At 49.7% G+C, this 21,112-nt stretch overlaps 1 protein-coding gene across 2 annotated transcripts in view; it reads left to right on the top strand.

Moving 5' to 3' along the window:
- CPAMD8 (C3 and PZP like alpha-2-macroglobulin domain containing 8) overlaps positions 1–21,112 on the top strand; it is a 1,947,746-nt gene that overhangs the window by 1,484,153 nt on the left and 442,481 nt on the right. For both annotated transcript variants that reach the window (XM_069649211.1, XM_069649210.1), the window contains exon 29: positions 16,143–16,217. In XM_069649211.1, the coding sequence (XP_069505312.1) occupies positions 16,143–16,217 (75 nt within the window). The remainder of the gene's footprint in view (positions 1–16,142; positions 16,218–21,112) is intronic.

The following is a 21,112-nucleotide window of genomic DNA, read 5'->3' as shown; positions in this document are numbered from 1 at the left end:
AGCGCCGAATGGTCGGGCTCCTCGGCTGCCAGGCAGGACGCACCCTCTCCAGCGCCATCAACCACGAGCCAACGCTCTGGCTCAGGGAAGAGGAAGGCTGAGAACCCGGCGAAGCTTCTGGAGAGGCCCCGGACAAGCTCGAAGGATCCGGCCGAGGGGGAGCGAGGCGGTGACCCTCCCCCCAAGGTGAAGGCCACAGGCCCACACAAGGTGGTAAAGGCCTTGATTCACCCGGACAAGGCCTCTATCGAGGAGGTCGCGGCGGCCCTGGCGCAGCCTGTGGAGGCTACACCAGTGCAGGCGACCTCGGGGCCCAGAGTCTTCCTGCCTCTGCGGAAGGAAGCCTCTTTCAGACCCATCGAAAAGACCCCCGCGAAGACCACGGCAGAAAAAGAGGGGGGCGGTGGCCATTGTGGACACGGACACAGCATCCGAGGAGGAGCTGATAGAAGTCTTAGAGGGCCTCAACGAGGGCGTCGAAGAGGCCAATCCCCACGGGAGGGATCCCGACGAAGGTGACGACAAGAGTGACAAAAGCACCGGCGAGGATCCTAGTCACCCGTCGCTCCCGTCGCTTCCGGAGCCGCAGGATAACTCAGCGGCCATTTTGTTGGTGATAGAATCCTTATGTTCGGAGATAAGGATGAGATTGCCCTTACCAACGACGGAGGATCCGGAACCTGGCTCGACGGAGGAGCCAGAGCCAGAACCAGGCCCGGCGGGAAGCCCCCCGAACAAGAGAAGACGGGTCCATCCAGCCCTGCCTTTTCAGCCCTCGCGGCCTGCTCAGCCTTTACCCACGTCCCCTGTCCCTGGGGATGACACAGGAACGGACACGGCCATGACGGCTACCAACGTCGACGGTAGTGACGACGGGACGGAGCTCCCATCACCCCCAGCCCGGGCCTCCCTGCCCGACGAGATCGAATCTTTCCATGCAATGATCGCCAGGGCATCTGAGCTTTTTCAGCTCTGCCCTGAAGAGAAAAAGAAGGAAGGTTTCCTTTACCAGCAGCGCGAGGCCAAGAGGAAGACAGTCGTTGCCGTGCCTCTGCTGGATGACATCTGGGATGAGGGTCTCACCCTTCTCAAGAACCCGTCTACGACGCCTGCCAAGAGGGATCGGTACGAGAAGACGTACCGGGTCCCCGACGCGGCCCCTTTGTGCCTTACGGCACAACCGACCCCTGACTCGGTCATCTCAGCGGTGGCCAAGAAAAAGGCAGGGGGGGGGCATCGGCCTCAACGTCAACTTCCCCTCCGGACGGCGAAGGAAAGAAGCTGGACGCGATGAGACGATGAGTTATCTCGTTGGCGGCAACGATTAAGGCACCAACGCCCTCGCGATTGTGGCCCGCTACGACAGGGAGTTATGGTACAAGATCGCCCCCCTGTTGGACTTCCTACCGGATGACAAGAGGGCTGAGGCCCTGGAGATCTTGCAAGAAGGCGAAGTGGCGTCAGATCACGCCATTACGGTGGCTATGGACATAACCAACACCGGTTTCCGCCAGGTAGGCAACAGCGTTTGCCTTAGACGACAAGGGTGGCTCAAGGCGACGGATTTCCGCCAGGACGTACAAGCAAGGTTTTGGACATGCTGTTCGACGGGAACAATCTGTTTGGGAAAACAGTGGATGAGTCCCTCCAAGCCATCAAGGCGGACACGGAGACAGCTAAGGCCCTAGGCGTTCTCCGGCACCGAAGGCTGTCCTTTCGGAGCACTGGAGTCAAGCAGGGTGCCCTCAAGGGTTCTTCGGCGGTGGCTCCTCTACGTACCGCCAAGCGGCCCACTCCTCGTCTCAGGAAGCCTATAGAGGATGAGGCAAGTCGGGTGGACCCCGCCGTCGTCGCCAGGGAGGCCAAGGCGGCAAGGCGTCCTCCGAACAAGATTGAACCGACAGCCGTGTCGGGCCCCCACCGAAGCACCCCAGTGGGAGACCGGCTGGCGAAGTTCGTCAGCGTGTGGGAGTCCATCTCCACCGACAGTTGGGTGCTGGACGCCCTTGAATTTCTAAAAAAGTGCCCCCGCATTCCACCCGTGGCCAGGAAAGAAAATCATGTCCCTCAACTGCTTTTGGAGGTAAGGGCGATGCTCAAAAAAGGTGCCATCGAGCTCGTCCCGAAGAGGCTCTGGGGCTCCGGAGTATATTCAAGGTACTTCCTCGTGAAAAAGAAAACAGGAGGGTGGCGCCCCATCCTGGACCTGCGACGACTGAACAAGTACATCAAGGCACAGAAGTTCCGGATGGTCACCCTCCAGCACGTGCTGGGACAGCTGGAGGAGGGCGATTTCCTGTCGTTGGATTTGGAGGATGCGTATTTCCACATCCCCATTCTAAAAGGACACCGAAAGTTCCTCAGGTTCGTGGTCCAAGGACGGCACTACCAGTTCAAGGCCCTCCCGTTTGGATTGAAGTCGGCACCCAGGATGTTCACCAAGTGCCTTGCACCGGTGGCGGCGCGGCTGCGCCTGCAGGGGATCCACGTCTACACCTACCTGGACGACTGGCTCATCCGAGCAAGGACAAGGGAGCTCGCCGTAGATCACACAGCGAAGACCGCCCAGCTGATCACGGACTTGGGATTCTCCATCAACTTTCCCAAATCCCACCTGGTCCCCTCGCAAGTCGCACTGTTTCTGGGAGCCAAGCTCGACACAGTGGCGCGTCTGGCCTCGCCGTTGGAGGAAAGGATGAAGGCCATCCTGGGCAAGGTGCAGCGTCTGCTGGCCACGGACGTGGCCAGGGTAAGGTCCATCAAGTCCCTCCTCGGGATGATGTCCTCCTGCATATATCTTGTGCGCCTGCGCAGGCTTCGGATGCGCCCTCATCAAGAGTTCCTCGACGCCCGCTGGATCCAAGCGACGGGCAGCTATGAGGACAGGATCCCGCTCAACGAGACCTTCCAACGAGCGATCCGGTGGCGGGGCACCCGCGCTAATCTGACGGCGGGCACAGACTTTCAGACCCCATCCCACCAGATAACGGTGACGACAGATGCCTCCCTGGAAGGGTGGGGAGCGCACACCGGAGAACTTCACGCCAGAGGCCTTTGGCTCCCAGAGGAGAAACCGCTTCACATCAACATCCTGGAGCTCCGTGCAGTGTTCTGGGCCCTTAGGTCCTTTCTCCCCTCCCTCAAGGGCAAGGTGGTGAGAATCTTCACCGACAACACCACCACGATGTTCTACATCCGGAAGCAGGGAGGAACCAGATCCCCAGCCCTCTCCATGGAAGCCCAGGATCTGTGGCATTGGGCCGTCGCCCAAGGGATGTTTTTGGTGCCCTTTCATCTGGCCGGGATAAAGAACACCACCGCCGACTCACTCAGCAGGGAGCTACGTCAGGGTCAAGTGGATCGACTCTTCCGACGATGGGGAAGACCGCAGATCGACCTGTTCGCGACGGCGACAATCTCCAAGTGCCAGAGGTTCGCCAGCAGGTTTCCCCAGCCGAGGAGCATGGGCGATGCCTTCTCGTTCCCCTGGGACGGCCTGTTCCTATATGCGTTCCCTCCGTTGCCGTTGCTGCTCCGACTCGTCAACCAGCTCAAGAGGTCCCGGTGCAGGAGGATCCTCGTCGCACCGGCGTGGCCGAGGCAGATCTGGTTCCTGGACCTTCTGGACTTGTCAGCGTCCACACCAGTCAAGCTGCCGACGGACGCGGATCTCCTCTCCAGAGATGGAGGCGCCATACTTCATCACGACCCGGAGTCGATGAACTTGCAGGCCGGGCTCCTGCAGCACTAGAGTTTGGAGGGTACGATATCCCGGCTGACTGCAGAGAGGTCCTTGCAAAGGCGAGGGCGTCCTCAACTCTCAAGTGCTACGGACATAAGTGGAAGAGGTTCTCTGTCTGGTGCCGTGCACAGAAGATTAACCCTCTACGGATTACGGCCCCTCAAGTACTGCCATACCTACTGTTGCTGGCCAAGGCTGGACTGGTTCACGCCTCCATCAAAATACATCTGGCTGCGATCTCCCGATACACCAGAACCACAGGACGGGCGTCCTTGTGGTCCCATCGCCTGGTGAAGGAATTTATGAAGGGACTGTTCAGATCGTTCCCGCCGGTGAAGGCCTCTGCCCCGGCGTGGGAGCTCAACGTGGTGCTGACCAGGCTCATGGGGGCGCCATTTGAGCCCCTGCATTCGGCACCGTTGAAGTTCCTGTCGTGGAAGACTGCGTTTCCTGTGGCCATCACCTCCGCACGACGATTGGGAGAGATCCAGGCCCTATCCTGCAAGCCTCCATACTTGACTTTTCACGACACGAGGGTGGTGCTGAGGACGCACCCCTCCTTTATGCCCAAGGTGCCGTCGGACTTCCACCTCAACGAGCCCTTGGTGTTACCTGTTTTCTTCCCGTCGCCTTCACCGGCAGAGAGGACTTTGCACTCGCTGGATGTGGCTAGAGCGCTGAAGTTCTACGTGAACCGCACGAAGAGTTTTCGGAAGACATCACAGCTATTTGTGAACTTTGAACCTGTGAACCAAGGGAAGGCTCTCTTGAAGGCTTCCATTTCCAGATGGCTCTCCGGCTGCATCATGCACTGTCATCGGTTGGCAAACCGACCATTGCCTGGCCGTCCGAGAGCCCATTCGACCAGAGCTATCGCTGCTACCACGGCGTTCTTGTCTGGTGTGCCCCTGCTGGACATCTGCAGGGCTGCTACGTGGAGGCCGACGCCCACCTTCACGAGATTCTACTGCGTCGACCGGGATTCCAGGGAGGAGTCCAGGGTTGCCCAAGCGGTGCTGCGCAACCTGTTCGCCTAAGGTGAGCCTGGTGAGGAGGTAAGAATTGCTTAATGTTGAGTTTTTGATGTAATGCGTAATGTTGAGCCTTTGCCACCTCCCGTTGGTGGTGCATGTGTGTACTGCTATGTATTCTTGTATTCATGAGCATGTGAATCCATGCCAGACCCCATGCTGGAGAAGGAACAAGTTACTTACCTGTAACTGTTGTTCTCCAGCATGGGTCTGGCATGGATTCACATGCGAACCCCCCCCTCATACCCCTCTGCGGCTCTTCACTTGGTCATACTGCCACTTTGCGTGCTACCAAATCTGGGGATGGCTGCCAGAGGCCGGGCTTATGGATAGGGCAGTCATTGGCTGGGGGCAGTATGACCCAGAGACCAGTGATTGATTACTACTGAGAAAGACAGATCAGAAACGAAACTGATACTGATTTTTTCTTTACCGAGGATTCCCGGCCTGACGACAGGGAATATTCATGAGCATGTGAATCCATGTCAGACCCATGCTGGAGAACAACAGTTACAGGTAAGTAACTTGTTCCATCCATTGTATTTGATTATTAATATATTAACTGGTGGATTATAGTGTACAGATGTAGATTTACTTGATGACAGATTTTCTTATAAATGGTTTTATATGTATTTTATTGATATTGTATTTATTATGTGTAAAGGTTTGTATTAACCAGAAACACACTGAATACATTAGTCTGTGTTCGACTGAATTGAAAAGCAACTGTAATAATATATTTCATTCTTAGATTTTCCCTGCCTAGAATATCTGCCCCATTCTTAAAAAGTGTCCTGTAGGTATAGCTGACCTTGGCCTGCCTGGTGCAATCCTAAATGAGTGTAAAACGTTATTGCTTACCTTAATCCATGTTCCACTGATCTGAAAAGCAACTGTGATTGTAACACCATAGGTTCTTACTCATCTGGTATAACTGTATGTTATCCTGAATGTAGCTATAGGTTCATACTGTTCCTTGAATCTGTGTTCCACTATTCAGAAAAGTATCCTGATAACAGGGTTGCTTTACTACGCGATTCCCTCACTGAGTGTCACTGCATGACTGACAGGGTCTACTACCCTTGACTTACTGTAAAGTAATCTAAAAGTAACTGATGGTTTTACTCCCCATGAATAGGTGTGCCCTATACTAATTGTTTTTTATAAGGTCTGACTACCCTAGAAATACTGTAATTTTTCTGAACAGGGTCTATGCTTTGGTCTGCGTGCTTTAAAGCATTGGGCTGTGTTTTTATAATTGTGTTTATAAATAATGTGATAGTACTTATTTACCCAAGATTCATCTTGGCCTACTTGTATTTAAATAATGCATTTACTTTTACAATACGTAGTGTGTAAGTTGACCATATGAATGCTACAATTTCTTTGTACCAAACTACAGCCCTCACTCCCTCCTAAGATAAGCCTGGATGCTCTGTCTATGCTACCAAATACTGAGGTGGTACAGCCTTATACTAAGAGTGGAGTATTTTACTGTCTCAGTTGTATGGTTTACTAAGTCCGACTTCAGAAAAACTGTCTTAACAAAACCAGATGACAAAAAGGAATGCCGAGAACTTTGGCTGGCTAAAACAGAGAATCATTGTGTCGATAACTACATAAGGCCTGTCTGCTATCCCTATGCTAGAAGTACATCTTAGAAAGAAGAAACAATCCATATGAATATAGCATGCCCCATGTGGCATTGTTCAATTGCAGTACTTCTTCAATATATTGTGCTTAATTCCAGTATTCAGCCAAGGTTTACGGGCACTGTCATCTGAGCAAATAAGGGAATTTAAGTATTTGCTTGGATTACATACAAGTGGGCAATGGAGATTCATGGCATGCATTTTTCCTCGTTCTAAAAAGGGTAACCACCGTGGGATCACAAGACTAGACACATACCAGAGAAAGTGGGGAAATTAATAAAGGGCTTAAAGAAAAAGTGCCCTTCAATCGTCCCACAGTATTTCGCTAACTCCAAAGTACAGATGTGTGTAATTCATACTTCAGAATAGATTATTCAGTTAAAGGGGCTGCTAAAAATAGTATCTTTAAGGTAGGGAACTGTTATCCTTCTTCCTTGATGGACCACCCAGTCCCTTCCCACTAAAGGTTCCACCTTTCATGGGGGAAAAGGTGGTCCCATAATCCCTTTCTAAATCAAATCCCCGGCAAAGAGAATCTCTCTTTGGAGGTCTAGGCAACTACCTGGTTCCAACATAGGGCCTCAGCCTAATGTTACAGCTCCCCTCTGTTGTGATTTGACCCACTTTGTCATTGTCTGGTTCTTGGTAGATACTCCTCTCAAGTATGGAGGTCTCTGGTTCTGCAGAATGCAGGTGGGTGGCTAACAGGCCCACTTCTAGGTTTGTTCCACCCCCTAACTGGGAACTAGACACTATTTCTGGCCTGCCCTCCTCTTCGTCATGATATGAGCTTGTACCTCCTCCACCTGTGAGTTCAACCCCTACTGATCAGGGTCTAACCCCTAATCCAACCCCCTCTGCTCAATGCCTCCGACCTTGTCTAATTTTTGCATCCTTGGTTCCGCCTGTCAGCTCGCACGTCACGTCCTCTGGCATCTTTGGAACAAGTGGGTGTTTCGCTGCCATTGAAATTGCAACCACGTTTCTTTTTAACATTGTTAGCGGTCTAGTTCTTTTCCATCATGGCCGCCGCTAGAGAGCTTATCAGTTTGCGGGTTGACTACCCCGCGTTGCAACTCTTATTGTTTTTTCCCTTTGGGCCAAACGCTAGTTTTCCTGTCTTAAAGCTTTCGCTCTGCTTCTGTCTCATTTTTTTTTCCCTTATTCCCGTCTGGTGCCACACTCCTGTGTCGCTCTCCCTCTGGCGCTCCTCATACTGTGTCCCTTTTCTGATCGGACCTCTCTGATCCTTGTTTTCCTTTTGGGTCTTACACCCGCTAAGCCTGCCAGCACTTCTACCCGTTCTCACCTTCTCACGAGCTTTCCTGCCCATTGTGATCTCTTTCTTCCCTCTTTTAGACAACTCTTTGTCTCCCTAGTTGTCTATCAGCAGACACTTGGAGCAATTGGGTATCTCCAACTTACTTGCATTTCGGAACCATGGAGCCTATCCTTCAGCTGGCATACCCGTGCCTCGTGCTATTTCAACCTGCAAGGACATCGGAGAAACTAAGAACATTGACGACAAGCATCATCTTCCTGGCTGTTCCGGGCGAGTTGCCTCTTGCCGCGGCTGTACTTACATCAGGCATAGTGGCTTCACCTAGTGGCAGGCCCTATTTATTTAAGGAGAGAAGAACAACCAGAAGAAAGAAACAAGCTACCCTCTAGAAGACAGCTCTGCTACATCATCTCTCGAAGATTCAGGTGAGAAGGAGGGTATTCCTGTCACCACCTCCTTGACTTGATTAGCTTCACCTCCCTCTCTACCGCTTGATGTTTCCTTACCTACTCCTTAGCTTCACTACTTTTCTCCTCCTCATCACCCTGCTCCAAAAACTTTACCACTGTCCTACTAATATTTCCAAACTCCTCCAACAACACTTTAAGCTCTTCTTCATGCTGTGAGATACCAGTGGGTGTCTCACTCGCTAGTCCCCAGGGATCTCTCTCTCTCAGGTGGCCTGGGCACAGCCATCGCCTTTGGATCCAGCCCCTGGGGGTGGACCATTGCGGGAGGATCACATGAGTGAGTGGTGTTCAGGGAATGGGGGTGAGGCAGCCGATGGTGAGACACGGTATTCTCCCTTTTTTGTTAATTTAACCCATCCTATTTTTTAGGATTCTCTGAGGTCCCATCCCCCCTTTTTACACAAACACTGGGCCGAGATAGAGGGTGACTGAGAGTCACAAGACTAACTTTCATACATCGTACTGAACATGTCCCACTAATCGGATCAGGCAAAGTCAGGCATTTAAATCCAAGTGCATACACCTGATACCAATGACGAGACGAGAGCATGGGGTTGTAAGCCCCAAGAGTTCCCTACTGAAGGTTGTTGCCTCTGACAGGCCGCGAGAGACATGTGGAGAAGGCCAGATCCCACATCAGAAGGCTGCATTGTGTTTCAAGCATGCCAGCGACCCTCCCGGGTGAACGGCAGAGTTGGGGAGGCAAGGCCAAGCCTGTGCTACTAACCTTGACTCGTGAATGGGATATCGTTAAACCAAGAAAGAACCACACACAGCCGGTGAGTTGGCAAGCAACTTGAGAGACCGGTGTGTGTTAAAGAAAGTTTGAAGTGGCAACATTGTATCGCAAGTGAAGGCTGCACGCTTGTGGATGAGACGTAAAGAAAGGCAAGCCTGTGAATGAACCTTTGAAGTAAGGATAGCTGTGGAATCAGCGATACTGAGTAACAGAGTGGTCCGGAAAAAGGAAGTAGCCCACTCGAAAATCTCTGTGAAAGATACATTTTTTGTAACGATAAAGCGAATGAACTGCAAAAGCGAAGCATGCAAAATTAACTCCTAGAGAAGGGGAGAGGGAAAGTTGAACCTTGAACTTTTAGTCGAAGTGATCCTGGAGAGAGGTCTGTAAAGAAAGCCATACACATTCGAAAGTCTTTGACATTCAAAAGTGGTCTGAGCCCGACTGAGGGAGACACCAAGTGGAAGGGTTGTGAGTTTTGTTGAACTTTGTTCTGAAGAGGTCTGAGCCCATCAGAGGGGGACCTGAGTGAACTTGTTGTTAAAACAGTATTTGGAAGTGGAAAGACTTTGATGTGGAAGGCCAGACGGGCCTTGATCCACGTTTTGGAACTGTTTATTGTGTTATAAACCCGAGCCTGAGTGTGTCCTCTTGCCTACAAGAACCGCCTTACTCCACGTGGTCTAATGTAGGGAGCAGAGCTGATTCAGCCACATTTATTATTTTATACACTGATTTTTCCTTTGAATACATTTCTCCCTCATACACATTTTTGTATAAGTGATAGGGCAGGCATTAGCTTTTTGTTAGCATAGGCCATTTTGATTTGACAGACTCCACTGGGACTGTTTTGTTTATCGTTTGATGGTCGAGACTACTCCCATCTTAGTTATATTGCAAGGTAGGAGTTTTTCCAACCCCAGAAACTTAAATTGTATCCATTGAGGCTCATTCTGAGTCTGCCGGTCTGGAAACAACAGTGCTGGTAAGCTTACAATTTACCGGCGCCTGGTTGTAATCCCCCGGTGTTACCGGCAAGTCAGGCGGCGGTATATATTTATGGGTCCGAGCGGCAACCTGCCAGTAGTACCGGCACGGTTATCACCGGACCCATGCCCTTTTGTGTAAGTGTCATACTTGTGATACCATGCCTCCCCTACAAATCTCACACACCTCCTACCCACCTCCTTTGACAACCTTCCACCTTCCTTAATTTTACTAACCTGTTTCAACAACTCTCCACAAACTCTTCCCCGGCCTGTTGCACCGCTTAGTTGGGCCCTTCACATGAATACTGAACAGCAAACACAGGAGCCATGTTCCCTGGTGACCTTTCCTTTATTCCTCCTTCTCCTTACTGACTTCACTCTTCCCTTGCCCCTCCCTTTCCTCCTGCTTCCCGCTCCCTCCCATAGTCTTGAGCTCTCCTCTTAAAGTGGCTCTGTCCTTTTTCCACTTACAACACGGCCTCGTCCTTAAACACTTCCAGGTATATAGTACCCGGTTCACTCAGGGATATAGTGCCCAGCTCATTCAGGGATATAGTGCATAGTTCACTCCCCTTCTCCCCCTCTAAAATCTCACCAACTCCCCTCCGCACTCTGCTGCTCCAGTTTCCTCCTCCTTGCTCCATTTCAGGCTCTCCTCTCCGGATCTCTTTTTTTCACCATCCAGTTACCCCTCCTACAAATTCACGAGTTTGTGCGTCTTCATTGGATTTCATGCTGAGAGTTTGCAACTGTGAGTTCCCTGCAGCCTAGCTGGGTGATTGGTGCCTGCTACATTTTCCAAGTGTGACTCCTTCAACTTTGCATAATCTACCAGAGTATATAAAAAGGCAGGAAGGCAATACGAAATTCAGGGGGTTTTATAATCTGAGTCAGGACTCTGTCTCTGCTGCTTTCACTATCCCGTCTCTAAAATGGTAAGATAAATGCATTTGCATATTGTTCCCTCTCTCCCCCGCTATTGGTATGATATGATGGGTTATTCTGTGCAAGTGTGATTTGATAGCATAAGAGACTTTAGAACTGTGCTTTTCTTTCTGAGGCATTCCCTCGGGTTTCTGTTTACATTTCTGAGTATTCCTACCGATTTGGGGCTATCTGGGCTAGGGAAACCTTTTGGAAAGTGCCCGGGTGTTCAACAAAGTTTTAGTACTATATTGTACCCATTCATGAGTAGAAACTTCATTTCTCTGTAAATGCAACTGACTGATAATCATAAAAACAATATTGCCATTTATCAGATGTGTGTTTTCGTACGCTAGAAATGCTTTCCAAGCAACGTAGAACATGTTTTGTGCCTCGTGGCTTGGCTTTCTGCATCTGTTCCCCTACAGCTTTTCTCATTCTGGCAATGTTGATAAATGGAGTTGAAATGCCTAATGGTTCTTGTGTGCCAGTAATGTTGTTTAAAGGTAACAAAGTGTGCAATGGCTTCCCTCCAGGGAAAAATGTGTCTTGTCCCTTCTACTGTCTGCCTGAGGATCCACAAAGCTTTGATACTCGCAATGGGGGTCATGGGTAGAAAGGGGGTCTGGGCAGAACACAGGGGTGTTGCTAGGTCTGGAAAAGATCCGGGGCTATGCTAATTTTGGGACTGTCGGGACTGGCGGTTAGCTAGCCTTTTTGGTTGAGCTTCTGTCCAGGGCTACAACCAAAAGACCTGGGGCTATAAAGCCCTCCCACCCCCAAGCAATGGCTCTGTCGGAACATAAGGTCCACTCCTATGCAGAGTGGGACTGCAGTGAGGACTGGAAGGGATCACCTGTATACCGCCTTCTGTAACACCATCCTCTAGCTTCGGGGGGTTCCACAGTCTCTAGGGCCAACACACTGCTAGCAGCTGGTGCCAAACAGGGGACTTTTATACTGTATCTACGTGTCTTTGTGAAAATGCTGAATGTTATAGAAATGTGAACTTCTTGAAAGGAAAAAATAGAATCTGAAATGATAAATGATTATCCTTATAGTACAATGCAATATGAATTCAAATAGTTAAAAAAATGCAAATGAACCATTATATAATCTTTTTTAAACACAAAGGGCCTGATTCATGGAAGTGTTTTATAATGGTGCAATCTCATAGGAAAACATTCCATGAGTCAGGCCCAGCCATAATCGTTCAACTGAACTATACCGTTCTAACTTCTACCCTTTCTTAACTTATTTTTTTTAACCACATTCTTTCTTATTTTCTTATTCTTATAGAACTGACGGGTAAACAACACTTTTCCTTCTGACCTTCATTCAGCCTCTTACTGTTTGATTTTAAATGTGACTTTTTTAAATGATTCTATATTTTGGAATTTCAGATTTTCACAGTCTAGATTTTCAGTTTGCCGTTTTGATCATTCTCTCCCCTTCATTCTATATTGTGAGTGGTTAACTAGCACACATACCACATTTCTTGCTTATTTTAGTTTAGTTTAGTTTAGTTTAGTTTAGTTTGTTTATTTATAGAGCGCGTCCGAACCCTCAGGTAACTGGGCGCATAATCATGTGCACAGCAGAGTTACAAATTGTTACAAAACATCATAATACAAGAGACAGAGCATACAAAACATCATAATGCAGCAGACAGAGCATACATTGGTTCAGGGTCTGAATGTTTACATACAAAAGTAGAATATATCGAGAGGAGTATGTACAGAGAGTAGGCACAAAATAGTTGCAGTGGCGAATGAGGACCGGGTTACAGATTGGTCCTGAATAGACTGTAGATAGGGTAAGCATTGCTGATTGCATTACAATTATATTGCAGAAAGGAGGCGGCGGCTGGCCGGTCGAGTCGGTGAGAGTCAAGATGTCTAGGCTAGTAGCCATGATTTAACCATAGCTCTGAAAGGCCAGAATGCGGATACTGATCTAATTGTAGGAGGGAGGGTGTTCCAATATTGTGCTACGAGTACTGGGAAACTGGAGCCTCCTGCTGTTTTTAGGTTATAGCTGGGGATCTTTAGTTGGTGCAGGTAAGGAGTTCTGGTGGGTCTAATGGGGCGGTGTCTAGAGAATTTGTCTGAAAGGTAGCGTGGGGCAGTACGTGACAGGCACTTGTGGGTGATGACCAGGGTTCTTAGCTTAATTCTGTCGCGGATCGGGAGCCAGTGGGCTTCTTTGCTATCCGTGGATATGTGCGCCTTGCGCGGGAGGTTGAGGGCACATCTTAGTGCATTATTTTGCAGGATCTGGAGCTTGTTCAAGTTTTTAGTGGTAGTGCCTAAGTAGAGTGTGTTACAATAGTCTAATTTAGACAGTATCAGTGCTCTAGAAAGGGTGAGGCAACTAGAGGTGGAGAGAAAAGGCCTGCAGGCATTGATCAATTTGTTGGTGTAAGAGGTAGTAGAGATGGTAGAGTTTATTTGTTTCTTTAGAGACAAGGTAGAGTCGAGGTATACACCTAGAGTTTTGACCTCTTTGGATACTTTTATGATGTTGCCATCAATGGTAAAGGATTGGTACCTTTGGTCCAGTTTATTGAGGCGAGCCTGGGAGCCTACGATAAGCAATTCTGTCTTATCGTCATTTAGGCAAAGACTGTGTGCAGCCATCCAGGCTTGGATTTCTAGGTAGATGTCATTAAGTTTAGCAATATCTTCTTCATAGCTGCCAGTGAGCGTGATGAGGACCTGGGTGTCGTCAGCATAATTAGTGTAACTGACACCCAGATTGTCAAGACGGTCAAATAGGAGCTTTGTGAAGATGTTGTAAAGAGTGGGAGAAATGCAGGAGCCTTGGGGCACTCCACATGTGATTGGGATAGGGTCAGCACCCGCAGTGGGGGCGAAGACTCTAGTCGACCTGTCAGATAGAAATGACTGGATCCACTTCGTGGCATTCTGAGAGAATGCAGCAGCCGAGGAGAGGTGTTGAGTAAGGATCTGGTGGTCAACCAGATCAAAGGCAGCAGAGAGATCCAACAAGAGCAAGATGGCCAGTTTGCCCTTGTCTTTTGCGTCATCATTTGGATTTTTAGATCCAAGAGGGCCGTTTCCGTCCCGTGCCTTGGTCTAAAGCTGGATTGCCGCATTCCTAGAAGGTTGTTGTCTTCCAAATGTTGTTGTATTTGGAGATAGGCTACCCTATCCAAGATTTTGAGAAGAAATGGGACTGTGGTGATGGGCCTATAATTAGTGGGGATGTTGGGATCTAGGTTAGGTTTTTTGAGCAGGGGTAGGTCCCACGCTTCTTTCAGGTTGTTGGGGACCACTGAGTTTTTGAAGGAGGAGTTGATCAGAGAGGTGATGAGAGGGGCTAGCTCATTAGCTCCGTCTTTGATGACAGATGCGGGGCAAATGTCACCTTTGCAGTTGGATGGCTTGAGACTAGCGATTATCTTGATTACTTCCTCTTCTGAGACTGGTGAGAAGTGGAAGGAGGGGCAGTTAGGGGTGGTGTGGTTAATTTTGCTGCTGGGGTTCTGCTTGGAGGCAAGGCTAGCTTTTTTTGCTTCTATCTTGGTTTGTAGGAGGGCAATTTTGTTAGCGAGGGCGAGCTGGATATTGTTACACCAGGCCTTGTCTTTGATGCAGTCCTCTGTAGGAGGCAGTGGTGATTCAAGTTCTTTTAGTATCGAAAAGAGTTCTTTAGTGCTGGATTTGGCATTTTGTATTCTCAAGTTGTAGATCTCTTTTTTTAGCGTTTAAGATGGCGGATTTGTAGGTGGAGGCAGCTGACGCGAATTTGTCTTTCGTGGAGAGAGAAGGGGCTTTTCTCCAGCTAGTTTCTGCAGTTCTTTTGATATTGCGGAGAGCTTTTAGTTCTGCTGAGAACCATTTGTTGGAGTGGGCAATAGGTTTGGCTTTTCGTTGTTTGAGGGGAGCAATCTGGTTGAGGGCTAGTTCTAAGGTATTGTTATATAGGTCTACTATGTCTGCAGGGTTGTTATTTAGCGTTGGTAAGTTAACTTTACTGATAGGTGCAAGGAGAGGTTTGAGGTTCTCTATAGTGATGTTGCGGTTATTTCTGGAGATTATTTGAGGTAGCTTAGTGGGTCGTGCAGTGGATGGTGAGGATCTAGGTAAAGAGAAGGTAATAAGGTGATGGTCGGTCCAAGCACAGGGGGTGATGTCCATCAGTGAGAGTTGCAGTTGGCATGTGCAAGCCAATCCAGGGATCTTCCTTTTGTATGTGTAGGTTGATTAATGTGTTGGGTGAAGCCTAGATGAGTAATCGTGTCATTAAGGGAAGTGGCCTGGTTATCATTGGGTTCATTGAGTCCCAAGTTGAAATCTCCCAGGATGATGATTTGGGAACTCGCTTTCAGATTGGTGGTGAGTAGGAGAGAGATATCCTCTTCAAAGGTGGAGGGGGGTCCAGGGGGCCTGTATATAATATGGAGCAGGATGGTTTGTGTGTCAGATAATGGGAGTTTGATGGATAAAAGCATCACTCCTTAAAGGTTTCATAAAAAGATGATTTCTTTGTAAGCTTTCTGAATGAAATGTAACCATTATATGTTTTCTAAAATCTAAAGGAGGAACAATACCCTGCTTTAATTGCCCTTGTGGTGGGGATGATGTGTAACCAGCTTTAAGCATTTTAAACAAGTTACATGTAGTGATAGTGTTGCACCAAAATGAATGTTGTCTGCCTTTGCCAAAAATATTCCCCATAATGAAAATCAAAAATATTAAATCCACACCATGAATTCACTCACACTAGTAGGGCCTCATTGTACGGCTAGACGTAGTGTTAAAAACAAGTGGTATTACAAATAGCACCTGTTTTTACCACATGTCTATTCATGGCCAACTCAGCATGCCTATAATTCCTAGGAATATAGCATACAATAAATCTGTAGTTGGACCTAAAAGGTGATGCCTACATTCTAGCTCCCTTTAATGCAGAGATGGGACAATAATGTCACTTCTTTGCAATATTTTGCTTTGCACAGTGGCATCTTTATTCGGTACTGCACACAATTCATTTCCATCCTCCGAGCATCCATTTGCATCCCCTGAGCAGAGATGCAAATTATGTATTAATGAATGTTTTTTAACACATTGTTGTCATCAGGCAGATTACCAGGATTACCATTTCTGGTGATGGTAAGTACCACATGTAGAAATCCCTGGAAGAAATCTGCAAATCGTCTAATGAGGGCTTTAGAAGGAATTTTATGTTTGTTGTTATGGTATGTTTGTTGTATCAATAAAACTCATTCAGCTCAATGTTCGTTGATCTTCATGGTACATTTACATGTCATGGCTTGTTTCCATTCAGGGTGGTATCCATGGCAAGATTGCTCTGACGGCTTATGTACTGGCGGCTCTTCTAGAGACAGGAATGACTTCTGAGGTAAGACTCCGCAAGCATTGAGTCTATGGCCAGTCATTTTACCCTTCAAGTGTCCTGAGGATATTATATGGCAAATATTACATAACTGTAATCGTCTTTCTGTAAGCTTAAATTCACATGCTTTGGAATAGGCTGATGTCTAGTGGTTGGTGTGGAGTATTGCACGACTTGTTTTTTAAATCAAAATGGGACATTTACAGGGCTTATCTGCAAGACCATCCCTACTGTGACATGCACTGTACCCATAGTCCTTCACGCGTCAAGGTCCTCAGATTGTTTTGTTTCTGACATCAGGCTGCATGAAATGTGCATTGGAGTTCAGGAAAATGAAGAAGGTGTAATTTGTCTGTCACTTGGAAGGAAGGGTAGAGGAATGTGAATCTAAGCAGATACAAGCATCGGAAAGACAATTACAGGTATGTAATATTTGTCTTCTGAGGCTTGGGGATCATGCTTAGAATCACATGCTTTGCACAGATTAGTTAGCAGTACCAGGAGAAGGAGGTTGGTTGTTAGAAGGAAAGGAGGCAAAAAGATGTTTTAACACTTCTCTGTCCCACTTGAGAATAGCTTCTTGCCTGTGTATCCACACAGTATTGTTGAGTGAATGTGTGAACTGAGCACCATGTTGTTGCCAAACAAATTATCTATGGGGCCACATTTGCGATGAAGGCTAATATTGCACCATTACCACAAGTAGAGTGTGCTCTGGGTGTAAATGGTAGCACTGTGTTGGATAATCTGTAGCATTGTTGTATTCAGTTAACAATCCATTTAGACATTGCTGCTTTGGAGACAGGGTTCCTGTTCCTGCAGCTAAGGAAACAAAGAATTTGTCTGTTTTCCATATTGTTTTTTAAGATAGTACAAAACAGCTCTCCTAACATCTAGTGCATGAAGGGCTTTCTCCCTAGAGTTCTGTGGCTTTTGGAAAAACGCTGGTAGTTCAATAGATTGGCTGACATGGAATTTAGAAATGAACTTCAGTGCAAATTGTGAGAAACCAGAGGGTATTCTCATTCCTACTCCCCTTGAATCCTCTACTCAGGTGGCCAGGAAAAGGCCATCACTCTTGGATCCCGACCCTGGGGGTGGAGAAGCAAGAGAATATCACCTGGGTGAAGGGTCATTGGGGTTTGGGAGTGGGGTACATGCAGGCAAGACATGGCATCCCCCTTTTCCTGTTGAGGACCACCCTAACCCTCTGCCAACCTTTATGGGTTACTATAAAGCTGTTCCCCTGAGTTCCCCACTTGTGACACCTGACAGTACTGAGACGAGGAAGAGGCCACTAAGAGTAGTGAACACTACACAATTTCACCCCTCTAGTATTGGGACGAGGAAGATGCTTGTAAAGTGCTTTGAGGGTCAGGCATGTCCCTTCATTATGGTCAGGCAAGTCTCATCAGACATCCACACCTGCAGCCTGTAAAGGGGCTGCAGGTGTGTAAGGGAAGACCAGTGGATCAGAGCAGGGAGCAACCAGGAGGCCTGTGTGGGAGAGACCCACAGGGGGCCATGTTTGAAAGGAGGCTCCCGTGGGGGGACCAGAGAAGGACCCAGGGCGTCGGAAGATATCCCAGAGTACTTGCAGAGCCAAAAGCCAGTGGCCCGTGTGTTTATTGCAGATCTGGGAGACTCTGTCACAGAGAGCTATCAGCAGGAGCTGCGCGAGAGCCCACAGAAGAGAGGATGCCGCCCGCATCCTTCAAGAAGCATTTCAGTTGCAGGCGTGCAGAAGGAAACACACGGCAGACGAGCGGGGCTCATATCGGTGGACTTCCCCAATTCAGCAATGAAGAGGAAGCAGCGGGAGCCGCCGGGAGAAGACGAATGAAGCTGGTGAGTGTTGGGGAGGGCATTCGAACACCGGGGCGCTCCTACCAGACCGAAAATAAGTAATGGTCCTCCAAATTAGGTAATTGACTACCAAACTGAATGGAAACTTCAAAATAAGTAAAACAAAGGCATATTGAATACCAAACTGAATGGAAACTTCAAATTAAGCAATACAAATGCATATTGTATACCAAACTGAATGGAAACTTAAAATTCTTTCTTTCGGGCTTCTCTCAACCGGCTTCACAATTCTGAAACAAACATATATTTACAAAGGGGCGTGGCTTGAACGCCATGTGAGAGGACGTGTTCTCGTATGAGCTCCTGGAGATCCTGGATTCATCCTGTGAATAGGTGCTGTTGCACTAGCCTTACGGAGCCAGAAACATAGGCATCTGCCTATGAACAGATGTAGAGCAGCTGCTGAAAAGCTGGAACCCGCACAATCCAGAGAACGGAGGATAGAAGTCAGCGAAGTCCCCGAAGTCGCAGACTTGGAAAATGAAATGGCGGCCGTGCCGGACAAAGGAAGGAAGGAAACCACGCAGACCGGCGAAGGTGCCCCGTGTGTGAATGACCGCGGGGTGGGCCGTGTGAGGCAACCGTGTGCCACTGAGATACAGTTGGCGAATTCCCGTGGGCCTCAATTGCCCAGAACGGGATTCGAAGACCGCCCGTGGCGGTGGGAGGCTGGCGCTAGGACCCGCCCAAGTTGGCGGACGAGGCAGACCTCGCGGCTGAATATACGGAGCGCCCCATACTTTCGGGGGCTAGTGGGGGCGAGCAGTGAATGCTGGTCCTGCGCGGGCGTTGGAAGCCAGGACTGCAGCGTTAGAATTGCTGTGCCACAGATAAGCCCCCCTGCCTGTAGCTGCGGGTGCTCGGTAGCGGCCTGGAGGCGAGGTGGGAAGTGCCCGGGTTCGCTACAATCTGTAACGGATGGTGGTGCCAGCTCCAGGTCCGCACAAGCAGAATACTTCCGAGTGACACATATATATATTAATATAACTCCCTCCACGCATCATCTGTGGAGAAAGAAACTGCATTGCACCATAGCCGACAAAAGACAATGGAGACGAAAGGAAATGAGAGCAGACCGGCAGGCCTATGCAGACGGACCCTGGTGGGTCAGCGAGATGGCATGAGGAAGCAGTGAGGTGCCGACGCTCCCTCACGTGAACGGTTCTGTGGCACTAAAATATATGTACATTTCCACACTCCACGGTGGGGGTGGGACCTTAATTGCCAGCTGATGAGCCCATAAGACAGCAGGCCCAGATAGAGGGGCACATAAGTAGCCCGTGTGAGGAGGTGGTGGACTTGCTTGAGCCTACATGCAAGAGGACATACAAAACTTGGCCCAGAGGGCCCACAGGGTAAGCGCACGCTAGCAAGATTGGAAGGCAATCACACTGCCACGTGGGAAGGCATGATCCGCTCCAGTAGCCACTCATTGACTTCCAGATACCCCTGGCACGGCCCGCCCGGGCTCTGGTGCCGACAACAATTTCATCCCATTGGGGCTGGCGAGAGGGGAGGTTTGCCCATAATTCCCTGATACAACATCATGTCCAGCAAACCTCTGAGAACCAAGGGAAAACAGCCCACACTGGACGAGTACGCTAGGACACTACCGGGCTCGGAAGGAGCCAGGAGCAAGGAGAAAATCCCTGTTGGGAGCGTGGGCGCTATGGGCACCAACCAAGAGGTGCTGGTGGTGATTGCAGACTTGAAAGTAGCTTGGGAGACTAAACCGAGTCTGTCCATGACAGAATTGAAAGCTGCACTGGAACTGAAAGTTGGGGCAGTACAGGAGGAACTGAACCTGCTCCGACAAGATGTCAGGTTGTTGGCAGAGCGTACAGAGAACATGGAAAAAGAGGTGGGCCCGAATACAGCGGACTGCGCAACACACAAAGCAGACCTCCATGCACTAGTACAACGCGTGGGAAATCTAGAAAGTAGGGCGGAGGAGGCGGAAGGACGTGCCCGCAGGAATAATATCCGTATTGTTGTTTGCCAGAGGGAGCCGAGGGATCTAACCCTACAGAGTTTGTTGAATCTATGTTGCTGCAGGAAATAACTGGAGGAGTCTTGTCCCAGGGGTTTGCGGTGGAAAGAGCGCATAGGGCTCTAACGAGGAAGCCGCCACCGGGCAACCCCCCTAGGCCGGTGATCGCTAAGATCCTCAACTATCGGGACCGAGAAAGAATCCTGGAACACTTTCGTAAGGGCGGAACAATACAAAGAGGAACAGCGAACATCACTGCATACCCAGATTATACCCTGATGGTGCAACGGAGCCGTATGAACTATGGGACTGTCAAAAGAAGGTTGCGGGGACTGGCCACCAGGGGGCGCACGGATGAACGTCCTCTCTGTGTGAGCACCGCCCCCATGGTCCCAAAATAGCGGTATGAGCCCCCGCTAACGGACCCCCCCCACTCCGAAAGTGAGAAATCCCGTGGTCTAAGGAGACCCCCCCGCCGCGGAGACGAAACCCGACGAAAATCGGGCCCGTTTTCAGCGAGAACGGGGTGTTTCCAGGAGCGCCCGCCAGCTGCGCAACAGGAGTCTCGAACGCGACGGCCTCTGAGACAGGCCTCTCTCCCGGCGACGGTTCGCACCCCAGGCCTATGGAAAAGGCCAGCCGCGGGATCGCAGTAAGGTGACACCCCCCAGGACCGGCACATGAGCACGGGGTAAGTGAGGACCCCCACCGTGAAACTCCGCGGCGCCGGCGCCCGCGCCCCGGCGGCACCGCATGACACGCGCACCTTCCTCACTGCTGGAGGTGCGTGCGGGGAGTTGTGCCCCGGGACTGGACACGCTCCTGGGCACGCTTTTGAGAAGGCAGGGCGCCGACCTCTGCAGCTGCTGCCTGCTGGACCCGGACCCCCCGTTCTGGTGCTGCTGCCCCCGGCGCCACCGGGGGTAGTGAGGTGTTTCTACGCACCGGGCTACGCCAGATCCCGGCAGTGAACCCCGAACCACGGCACACGGCCCCAGACCCTCCTTCTTTGCTGCTGAGGTGCGGATGACCCCCCCGGAGGCTG

This window comes from Ambystoma mexicanum, chromosome 1p (assembly GCF_040938575.1).
Source record: "Ambystoma mexicanum isolate Mex_15411 chromosome 1p, UKY_AmexF1_1, whole genome shotgun sequence".
NCBI lineage: Eukaryota > Metazoa > Chordata > Amphibia > Caudata > Ambystomatidae > Ambystoma > Ambystoma mexicanum.
This window is presented reverse-complemented; position numbering and strand designations above follow the sequence as displayed.